Source organism: Tribolium madens, unplaced genomic scaffold (genome assembly GCF_015345945.1).
Source record: "Tribolium madens isolate multiple individuals breed KSU strain unplaced genomic scaffold, Tmad_KSU_1.1 Scaffold_11;HRSCAF=98;Tcas5.2_LG3b, whole genome shotgun sequence".
Lineage (NCBI taxonomy): Eukaryota > Metazoa > Arthropoda > Insecta > Coleoptera > Tenebrionidae > Tribolium > Tribolium madens.
Window position 1 is genome coordinate 7,857,952 of NW_025400975.1, and position 11,779 is coordinate 7,869,730.

Consider the following 11,779-nt stretch of genomic DNA (forward strand, 5'->3'; position numbering starts at 1 on the left):
TAATTTCAAATAATAAACTATAACTTCTTTTTTTTTTTCTAAATTTTTGCTTCAAATTGCTCAAGATCAAAACATCTGCCCTTCAATGAAACACTTGCATTTCAAAACAAAATCTTGTATCTTGTCCGCCTTTTTCCCAAAATTTCATTTTTACTTCTGCTTTTTAGATCCACATAAGTGGCAAAGACCAAAATCTCGACAAAAATTAAAAAAATTTTCAACTTAAAAATTGATCCATATAACGTTTTTTACATTTCTAGGGATCCTAAAGACTGCATTAAACGTTATTGGATCAAGTTTAAAAAATTACTAATTTTTCGAGTTTTTGAAGGTGAGCAGTAGTAAAATCGTAAAAATAGTCAATTTACCTTTAAAACACTTGAAATATATAAAATAATGTATCATAAAGGCAGGACATCCTGTATAAATCTATTTGGTTTTCTTTGATCTACAAAATTTGAGACAAAGTATTTCTATTAGGGCCTATTTATGAAAAATATTTGAATAAAATATTTTTCTAATTAGAGAAAGAAAAACACTTTTTGTAATCATAATTTGTCGTCATCTCTTGTTTTTCTAAATGGTTTTTTGATGACAATTTGAAAAAAGAAGTCAAATAAACTATAACTTGTTCCTTTTTTTCTAAATTTTTGCTTCAAATTGCTCAATGAAACAAAATTTTGTATCGACTTGTACGCCTTTTTCCCAAAATTCCATTTTTACTTCTACTTTTCAGATCCACATAAGTGGCAAAGACGTTTTCATATTTAGTCGTAATCAAGAAAACAACACTTCTAAATACCCGGATATAATATCTCGAATAGACAAATGCAAGGATGAGAAGGTTGAATCTTGTGTCCTTGATTGTGAAGCAGTGGCTTGGGATCGGGAAAAGAAAGTGATCCTCCCCTTCCAAATCCTCAGTACTCGAAAGCGTAAAGTAATATTCCAACTTGGAATTTTCCTTTCCAATTCACTTATTGTGTCTAGGACGCGGATGAATCCTCAATCAAAGTGCAAGTTTGCGTCTTCATGTTCGATCTTTTATACTTAAACGGCGAGTCTTTGGTGAAAAAACCCTTCATTGAGCGTCGAAATCTCCTCAAAGAGCATTTCAAAGAAGTGGAAGGTGAGTGGTGTTTTGTCACTTCCTTAGACACAACCACCATGGAAGAAGTGCAAGAATTCCTCGAGGAGAGTATCAAAGGGAATTGCGAGGGTTTAATGGTGAAAACTCTCGAGAAAGAAGCCACTTACGAAATCGCCAAACGCTCTCACAATTGGTTGAAATTGAAAAAAGACTACTTGGATAGTTGTGGGGATACTCTCGATTTGGTGGTGATTGGGGGCTATTTGGGCAAGGGGAAACGCACAGGAACCTACGGGGGCTTTCTCCTGGCTTGCTACGACCAAGAAAGCGAGGAGTTTCAAAGCATTTGCAAAATTGGTACCGGATTTTCCGACGAAGCTTTGCAACAACATTCGGAATTTTTGAAAAATCATATTATTGAGGGTCCTAGACCATATTATAGGTTCGATGGGAGTCATGAGCCTGACCATTGGTTCGATTCTGTGCAAGTGTGGGAGGTGAAATGTGCCGATTTGTCGCTATCTCCAGTACACAGGGCCGGAATTGGAATCGTAAGTTGAGACAAAAAAAAAGTCATGTCGTGACTACTTGACAAATTTTATATCATTTTGTTCGTCTCAGTGAGACAAATCAAATGCACTAAAAAAAATTTCAAAAAGTCCACACACTTTGAACTAAATAATTTTTTTCTAATTTAAATGAATTTAAAATACTTTAACTTTAAAAAATCATTACTCAATAACTATTATTCCGATTTCCTTCAAATAAAGACTATTCTAAAGGGATGGGCTTGCCCTTTAGGATGATATGAAATTTGAAATTCAATATTGGCAAACTTTTCTTTGAACAGTGTTCGAAGTAAATCGAAATAATCTAAGAAAAATCCTACGAGTATTTTTTTTTTCATCATTAAGAACATATAGAGCATCTCTTTAAACTCTTTATTAGTTGTAATCCAAATTTTCAAAAAAATATACCGAGTAGTTTTCAAGATATGATTTTTTGAAGTTAAGGTTGGCTAATCAAGCATTGCTCCAAAAACAAGCTAAATCTTTCAGAACAGTATAAAATAACGTTAATTTTGATCCATTTTGTTGGGTTTTCGTCTTTTTTTACAAAATCTTGCCTAAACATGAGCAAAATTTCTCAAAACAGGTCAATTTTCGTCTATTATTTTTCGACTTTTAACCCACGTTTTGACAAAAACCTGTCAAATGAGTGACTTTCTTGTTCATTGCAATTGAGAGAAACAAGGTAGAAAACGCCAATTTCCTTAAAAGTTTCATATTGTGTTTTACTCCAAATATGTGGAAAAATCATTAAATTAATTAAAAAATAACATTATTTTTGCCTTTTTTGAGACTTTAAACACGTTTCTGAGGAATAAACAGTTTTTTAACGAGATTTTGCAATTTTTTTATCATATATTTTGCTCAAAAGCCAAAAAAATCGCCAAAGTATCTCGAAAAATCACTAAACTAACTGAAAAATAACATTACTGTTGCCTTTATTGAGCCTTTTGACATGCTTTTCAATCAAAAACGCAAATTTTCAATAAATTCCCCAAAGATCACCAAATTGGGTTTAAATTTTTTTTTATTATTTTTGCCATTTTCAAACACTTACACGTTTTTAAGCCAAAAACTTATTTTTACAAGGTTTCGTTAAAACAAGCCAAAAAATGACTAAATTTGATCGAGAAACTCGTGTATTCCTCAAGATATCGTCAAAATAAGCCAAAAATGATCAAAGTTTATTACAAAATTACTCTATTTTAGATTATTTCGAGTTTATTCGCAAAAATTGTGTTAAATACTACCAAAAATGACATTATTTTTGCCTTGTTTTGGACCTGAAACACGTCATTACTCAAAAACAAGCTAAATCTTTCGATATTATACAAATTATTGTCAATTTTGATCTAATTAATTGCCTAATACTTTAACTTTAAAAAATCATTACTCAATAACTATTAGGCCGATTTCCTTCAAATAAAAACCATTTTAAAGGGATGGCTTTGCCCTTTAGGATGATAAAATTTGAAATTGAATATTGGCAAACTTTTCTTCGAACAGTGTTCGAAGAAGTGCGAAGTAAATCGAAATAACCTAAGCAAAATCCTACGAGTAAATTTTTTTCATCATCATGTAGAGCATCTCTTTATTAGTTGTAATCCAAATTTTCAAAAAAATATACCGAGTAGTTTTCAAGATAAGATTTTTTGAAGTTATGGTTTGCTAATCACGCATTGCTTCATATAGGAGAAATGCATGTTAATCTTACTTAAAATAGCATTTTTATAAAAGTATTTGTTTTAAGACTCTTCTTTTGCTTAAAAATGGTCAATTGCACCTTCTTTGTTCTAATTAGAATAAACAAAAACTGTTTGTTTACTTAAAACAAATAAAGAGTACCTGCGTACTAATTAAAGCAAATAAAGAGTTTTTTTGTTGTAAAAATGACCACTGATCATTGAGCAAAGAGGATCTAGAAGTTTAAGGCACGAGCCTTAAATAGAAGGGAAAATCTTTTTTAAATCAAATCACTTTCCATTCAGATTTCGACTTGTTCACTTTGTTCTAGCTTTCTGAACTTTTTTTTGAAAATGTTCTGAGCAAATGCTTTCTCATCATTTTCGAGTGATGTTAAATGCAATAAGTCACCTGATTTATTTTGTTGGTACATTCTACAATTAGCTTCAGTTAGCTTGTAGGTAGTAGTTGTTGTGATAACAGTTGCACACGAAGCAACTGACTTATTGCATTCAACATCAGTAGAAAGCGATGAGAAAGCATTTGCTGAGAACATTTTCAAAAAAAAGTTCAGAAAGCTAGAACAAAGTGAACAAGTTGGAATCCGAATGGAAGTCATTTAATTTGAAAAAGATTTGTTCTTATATTTAAAGCTACTGCTTTAAATTTCTAGATCCTTTTTGCTCAATGATCAGTATCATTTTTAGAACAAAAAAACTCTTTATTTGCTTTAATTAGTATACAGGTACTCTTTGTTTGTTTTAAGTAAAGAAACAGTTTTTGTTTATTCTAATTAGAACAAAGAAGGTGCAATTGACCATTTTTAAGCAAGAGAAGAGCCTTAAAACAAATACTTCTATAAAAATGCAATTTTAAGTAAGATTAACATGCATTTCTCCTATATGGAGCAAACATAACTTTTCAAAAAATCATATCTTGAAAACTACTCGGTATATTATTTTAAAAATTTGGATTCCTACTAATAAAAAGATGCCCTACACGATGGTGATGAAGAAAAAAAAAATACTCGTAGGGTTTTTCTTAGATTACTTCGAACTTCTTCGAACACTGTTCGAAAAAAAGTTTGCCAATATTCAATTTCAAATTTCTATCATCCTAAAGGGCAAGTCCGTCCCTTTAGAATGGTCTTTATTTGAAGGAAATCGGCCTAATAGTTATTGAGTAATGATTTTTTAAAGTTAAAGTATTTTAAATTCATTTAAATTAGAAAAAAAATATTTAGTTCAAGGTGTGTGGACTTTTTGAAATTTTTTTAGTGCATTTGATTTGTCTCACTGAGACGAACAAAATGATATAAAATTTGTCAAGTTGTCACGATATGACTTTTTTTTGCCTCCTTGTGTAATTCAATTTCAATTGAAAAAAATCTGGTTTAGGTTGATTCTGAGAAGGGGATTTCGCTACGATTCCCGAGATTTGTCCGTGTTAGAGAGGATAAGACTTCAGAAGAGGCTACATCGTCGCAACAAGTCGCTTCAATGTATTCTAATCAGGAACAGGTGAAGAATCAAGTTGGAACAAGTAAAGCCCCCGAGGAAGACTTTTATTGAGCGAATTGTCAATCTCAAGTGACAAAATGTTTATTTATTAATAGTATCACAGTATGTTTTAAAGTGTTCTCCTTGTAAGCTTATAATAATAAATTTTCAATCAATTGAAATGGTCTGAATTTTTAAAGATTTGGGAAGAATTTGCAGCTTGTGTTTTCCCTGGACTCTTTTTCTGGAAAATGGTATAATGTGGTAGTGGTGTAAATAGAGGGATTCTGGAACCACCCCCCACTACTAGTTTATAAATGTCTCAATACGCATGCGTCGTAATGTTTGACAAAAATTGAAAAAAATTAAAATTCTTCTAGGTGCAAAAAAAATATTTGATAATTTCAACTACGAGCAGACGAAACGAGATACGATTTTTTGGACTCAAAAAAAGCAAAAATGAGGGTGCTTAGAGCGGTTTATTTACCGTCTCAGTTTCAAATCTTTTTAAATTAATTTAAATTCAACCAATGCACTAATTGCTTGGGAAAAAATCCGAAAACGTTGAGCTCTTTACATTCTTAATAAGCTGTGAAAAACGAACGACTAATTTTTTACGAGAAATTGAGAAAAAAAATATTTAAAATTTAAAATCTGTGCTACGTTTCATGTTTTCCTTTTAAAACAATTTTTTTAGTAATATTCTTTTATTGAAAAAGACTTAAGTGTTGGTTTCTATTAGGAATGAAATTACCAAATGCTAAAGGCGTTATGTACAACTTGGATTGTTGAATAAACAGTTGATAAAGGTGTTAAAATATGTTTAAATAAATAAATAATAATAAATAAATGTTTAAAAAAAGCACAAATAACACTATTTTTACTTAATTCAATTACTTTCCGACATATTCTTGACAAAATTTTGCGAAATAATTGCGTTTTTTATTGAAAAATGTTTTAAAACGCTCGAAAAGAGAAAGAGCATAAATTATGTCGCTTTTTATTTAGTCTGGTATCTGTATTAATTTTGGTATGTTTTTTAGCAAAAATTAAAGAAAAAACTTTGTTTTAGACTTAAAAACGCAACTAAATGTGTGAAAAAAAAAACAAAAATAACATCAATTAATCAACTAAATGTTTGAAAAGAGCAAAAATAACATCAATTTCGAAATCATTACGTGATTTTTCGGCTTATTTTTGCCGAAATTTTGTGCTTTTGATTGAAAAATCTGCTAAAACGTTTGGAAAAGCAACTAGATGATTTTTCTTTCGCCTCAAAAACATGCTTAAACTCTCCAAAGAAGCAAAAATAATTTTAGTTTCGTGATAGTTTATTCATTTTTTACCTCATTTTCGACGAAAATTTTCAAAACAATTGCGATTCTGACTAAAAAACGTCCTAAAACGGAAGAATTTATTATATTATTTTTGAACAAAATTTTTAGCACAATCTAAAAAAGTAAAAATAACACCATTTTTGAGTAAATAAATAAATCATAAAAAAGATCATTTTCAAGCCAATTTGATAATTTTTCAATTTGTTTTAACAGAATCTTCCAAGAAAACGTGATATAAACAAGCAAAATTCATTATTTTTTACTTAATTTGGTGACTTTTCGGTATATTTTTGTCTAAATATTTCGAGATAATTCCGTCTCTTATTAAAAAATATGGTGTTAATATGGAAAACCGTTTTCGAAAAGTCGATGAACTAGCTTCAAAATTACACCAACAAAAAAAAATCTTTTAAATGAGAATGTTAATTTTCGGGACAGCATAAAGTGGACTTTTTCATATTGTGTCGTTAGAATTCCATTTATAAATGTTTTGTTAAACTTGAAATATTTTTATAAAACAATAGTTATCACAAACTCTCCAAAGAAGCAAAAATAATTTTAGTTTCGTGATAGTTTATTAATTTTTTACCTTTTTTTTCGACGAAAATTTTCAAAACAATAGCGATTTTTTTTTTAATGTTTAACGTTAAATATCTTTTTAGTTATTGATTATAAACACCTGAAAGTAGAGAATTTTAGACAGACAATTTACTAGTCTTTTAAATGCAAAAACAATAAATATGGTGTTCCACTTAAATTTTTTAACTTATTGAACTTTTAAGAAACGCCTTCATTTTTTTATCTTTGCAACACACTAAAAAAATGTTACAACCTTATGGCTTGTACCTTCTTTGCGGTAGTAAAAAAAATATTTCTAGATGTCTTAGTTTTTGTGTAATAAAGTTTTAAAAAGTTGAAGTTTTTGTCAAAAAAAACCGTCTTATTTTTAAAACTAAGTAAAATCGACCAATAAAAGTTTAGCTTAAAAACATTATCATACAAATCTACATCAAAAAACGCTAAGAAACATATGGTGTTTCATATAAAAAAACACAAGTTTGTATTGTAACTTATTTTTGTGACACGCTGTATAGTTGAAAATAATTTTAAGCGATGGAATAGATTAGTATCTACCAATATCCTATTTTTCAATTTTACCATTTAAAGGTCACTAATGGACTTTTTCAACTTGCTGGGACACCCTGTATAATACGCATGCGTGGTCATTTTGTCCGTTAGTAAAAAACAGGTAATAAACAGTATGACAAAAATCGAAAAAATTAAAAACTTCAAAATTTAACCAAATGCACTCCTAGGGGTCCAAGACATTTATAAAGTAATAGTGGAGGGCGGTTCCACAACCCCTCTATCTCCACTACTAGTGACTTACAAAAAGTGGTGTAAAGATATTTGCCACCTTCCTGGTTTTGCTCTCTGTAATTCCCACTTCCTCCTCTGCTTTTTCCACATCTGTCTCTAAATTATCCACAGTGCTCTTTACTTCTTGTATTAGTTTCTCAACTGAATCAATTCTCTTAAATAAATAATTGAGGCTCTCATTACTGCTCTGTATTGAAGAGACTAATTCCGTGGCGTTTATTCTTTCTTGTTTAGCGAAAGAAATCATTGTTTGAAATTCTTCCAAACGTGCAAGCATATCGTCTATTGATTTGTTGATTGGTTTGAGCTAAATGTTGAGTGTAAATTTGGTAAAAACTAATTATTGGATTTACCCTTTCGTCCATGTCGATTGTTAGAAATTTACTAAAATCTTTGGCCGTTTGCTCCACGTGTGACGACATTCTATTATTTTATTCTTATTGTAGTGTTGTATAAAATAAAAAACACAAAAACTGTGCTTATTTATATAAGAATTTTAGGTTATAAAAAAGAGGTTAGGGGCGGGCGCTGTTCAGTGTTGCCAAATCAAAAGCATAAAATTCACCAGATTCGAATTAAAAAATTCATCAAAACGCAGAATTCAGCTTAAACTGAAGCATTTCGGCTTAATTCTGTGATTTTTCGGCTTGTTTTTCAACAAAATTTTGCGAAATAATTGCGTTTCTAGCTGAAAAACGTGCTAAAATGCTCGAGAAATGCAAAAATAATGTAATTCTAGACTTAATTTCTTGATTTTTTAGTTTGTTTTAGCAAAATCTAGTGAAAAAACTGAGATTTTAGTACAAAAACGCACTTAAAAGTATTTTCGGCCAAATTTTGTGTTTTCTCAGTTTATTTTTGTCTCATTTTGCTTAAAAACGAGTTAAATCGAGTAAAACAAACAAAATAACATCAATATCAATTGTTTTTGTGATTTTTAAGCGTGTTTGGACAAGATTTCGCAAAATAAATGAGTCTTTGGTTAAAAAACAAAGTGATAAAATATTATCTACTTTAATTTTGTGTTTCTAGCTAAAAAGGAATTCGAAAAATAAAAAAATAAATTGTCATTTTCAGTCCTGTTTTGTGAAATCTTGTAGCAAACAAAGAGAACTATTTTTAACCAATTTCGTGGATTTTAGACTTTTTTGGAAAAAATTGTCCAAATAATCAGTTTCTGATTGAAAACGTGGAAAATACTGATTTTTTCATTTTCAAAAAATTACCAGATATTAAAATTTTTACAAAATTTTAAACCAAATTACTAGACTAACATGAAAATCACCAGATCTGGTGAAATTTCACCAAACCTGGCGACACTGCCAACACCAACAGTTAGATAATCAAATTACTATCTAATTTAAATTATTAGCGTTAAAAACCAATAATTTTTTATTGTTTAGTTAATAGTTATTTTAGCAATGAAAATGTAAAGATGTTTTTGCATTTTTTCGAAATAAATTTACACATTTAAAAACAGACTGAGAAATTACTAAATTAAATCGAAATTACTATTATTTTAGCATGTTTCTCTAGATTTAGTTCTGACACGTCTAAAATTATTTATTGAGTAAATTTACACAAATATTCGGAAATATTAATCTCAACTAAATCCATTACATTACATGAGTTGCATAAATATTTTCATTTATGCTGTGGTGCACACATGAGACATAAACAGGAATGAAAACTATGTACAAGTTAAATTCTAAGTTATTTATGTTCAAAGTCAAAACTTGTCTCTAGAGACCCCACATGTTGCATTATGAACTTTAATACACAAGTGTATAGATATCACGGAAATAAAGATTAATTTTCAATTTTTTCTTGATACCAGTTTCTCTTGTATTAATAATTAATTTTTTATGGAAAGAGTATTTTAATGCCAACAATGAGTTTTTAAGTTTATAAATCTTGAACATAATGTGAGAAAAAACTCTGAAAATGTACACTTGGTTTTCCACCAAAATTTTACTTGGTAATTTCCGCTTAAAAAATAGAATGTAAAAATTGTTAAAAAATTTTATTTGCTTCGTTGATAAAAGGTTTACAATATTTGCACACGGATCATGCAGTGATATTGCAGTTAATTTTTATGCAGTTTGTATGATTTAACACAGAGATTAAGGACACTAGCGTTAATTTGACTCTCAGCTAATCCATTTTTATTATCTCGCATTACAGGTCCGTTGTGTATAATTGGAAATCCCGCAGTGTCGAGTGTGTTGCTTGTTATGAAAGTTTTTAATAAGTAAAGCCAATATTTTGTTAAGCGATATTTTGTATAATAATTTAATAAAAAAATATGAGGCATCTTCTTTTATACCGGATGATCAAAAACTGTTGTTTAAGTTGGCAATACTGAATAAAGTTGTCAAATGCAGTGTTACAAATATCCGAATAAGAAAAAGCCCTAATTCTGTTGCAAATTTAAATACCTATTCTTGTGTCGAGAATCGATTATTTATTATCAACTCATGAAAATCAGATTTTTTTGCAGTGATTGCTTCGGTAACTTTGATAATAATCATTTGAAAGAGTGTTACTAAAAAGCATTTCTTTTCTCAAAGAATTTTATTAGAATTTCATAAAAATGTTCTTTGTCGGTTGAAAAATAGAAGTGGCAAACTATATACGATTTCAGCCTTATGATGCTATAACCTTTCTCCTTCCAGACTCAACGAGGATAACACAATTCGTAATAATAAGTATTTCAAACGTAAATGATCTGCGAAACATGGCTTAAGGGGATTTTGCAAATAAAAGGAGAAAAATGTATCTGGTGTTTCTCATAGAAACAAATGGAAACAAATTAAATCATTGAAAATAATAAATGCACAGTAAAGACAATGAATGAATGTTTAGTAAAACTAATTAATTTAAATACCGAAAAGTTACCAAATTAAGTGAAAAATAATGAATATTGCTTGTTTACATCACGTTTTTTTTTTGTAAGATTCTGTTAAAACATATTAAAAATTACCAAATTGGGTTGAAAATGACCTTTTTTATGATTTTCTCCGCGTTTTAGCACGTTTTTCAATTAAAAAATTACAAAATTATTTCGTCACAACTCGCTAAGTTTACTCAAAAATGGTGTTATTTTTACTTTTTTAGATTGTGCTAAAAATTTTGTTAAAAAATAATACCATTTTTCCATTTTAGACCGTTTTTTAGTCAGAGTCAAATTGTTTTGAAAATTTTCGTCGAAAATGAGGTAAAAAAGTATCACGAAGCATAAAAGTATAAAAAGTATGAAGTATAAAAACGAAATTAAAATTATTTTTGCTTCTTTGGAGAGTTTGTGATAACTATTGCTTTATAAAAATATTTCAAATTTAACAAAACATTTATAAATGAAATTCTAACGACAGAATATAAAAAAGTCCATTTTGTGCTGTCCCAAAAATTAACATTTTGGGTTAAAAATGACCTTTTTTATGTTTTTTTGAGTGTTTTAGCACGATTTCAATTAAAAATTTACAAAATTTTTTCGTCACAAATCGCTAAATTTACTCAAAAGTGGTGTTATTTTTACTTTTTTAGATTGTGCTAAAAATTTGGTCAAAAATAATACCATTTTTTCGTTTTAGGTCGTTTTTTAGTCAAAATCGCAATTATTTTGAAAATTGTCGTCGAAAATGAGGTAAAAAATGAATAAACTGTCACGAAACTAAATTTATTTTTGCTTCTTTGGAGAGTTTAAGCATGTTTTTGAGCCGAAAAATCATCTGGTTGCTTTTATAAAGGTTTTAGCAGATTTTTCAATCAAAAACACAAAACTTCGTCAAAAATAAACCGAAAAATTACATAATTAATTCGAAAATGATGTTATTTTTGCTTTTTTCAAACATTTAGTTGCGTTTTTAAGTTTAAAACAAGGTTTTTTCTCTAATTTTTGCTAAAAAACATACCAAAATTAATACATATACTAAACTAAATAAAAAACAACGTAATTTATGTTCTTTGCGAGCGTTTTAAAACATTTTTCAATAAAAAACGCAATTATTTCGCAAAATTTTGTCAAGAATACGTCGGAAAGTAATTGAATTAAGCAAAATAGTGTTATTTGTCCTTTTTTAAAAAAATTATTTATTATTATTATTTATTTATTTAAATATATTTTAACACTTTTATCCACTGTTTATTCAACAATCCAAGTTGTACATAACGCCTTTAGCATTTGGTAATTTCATTCCTAATAGAAACCAACACTTAAAA

The 11,779-nt window shown here is 28.8% G+C and overlaps 2 protein-coding genes across 3 annotated transcripts in view; one reads left to right on the plus strand and one right to left on the minus strand.

The window, feature by feature from the left end:
• LOC123016236 (DNA ligase 1) overlaps positions 1 to 5,018 on the plus strand; it is a 13,766-nt gene extending 8,748 nt beyond the window's left edge. For both annotated transcript variants that reach the window (XM_044416628.1, XM_044416542.1), the window contains 3 exons: positions 737 to 940; positions 991 to 1,641; positions 4,740 to 5,018. In XM_044416628.1, coding sequence (XP_044272563.1) covers positions 737 to 940; positions 991 to 1,641; positions 4,740 to 4,913 — 1,029 coding nt within the window. In that variant the 3' untranslated portion in view covers positions 4,914 to 5,018. The remainder of the gene's footprint in view (positions 1 to 736; positions 941 to 990; positions 1,642 to 4,739) is intronic.
• On the minus strand, positions 4,928 to 8,081 carry LOC123003631 (biogenesis of lysosome-related organelles complex 1 subunit 4). The gene is made up of 3 exons (XM_044396562.1): positions 7,912 to 8,081; positions 7,569 to 7,865; positions 4,928 to 5,085 (listed from the first exon to the last, which is right to left on the minus strand). Exons 1-3 carry the CDS (start codon positions 7,978 to 7,980, stop codon positions 5,014 to 5,016), a joined length of 438 nt encoding a protein of 145 aa, XP_044252497.1. The 5' UTR covers positions 7,981 to 8,081; the 3' UTR covers positions 4,928 to 5,013.
• Between the last annotated feature and the right edge of the window lie 3,698 nt (positions 8,082 to 11,779).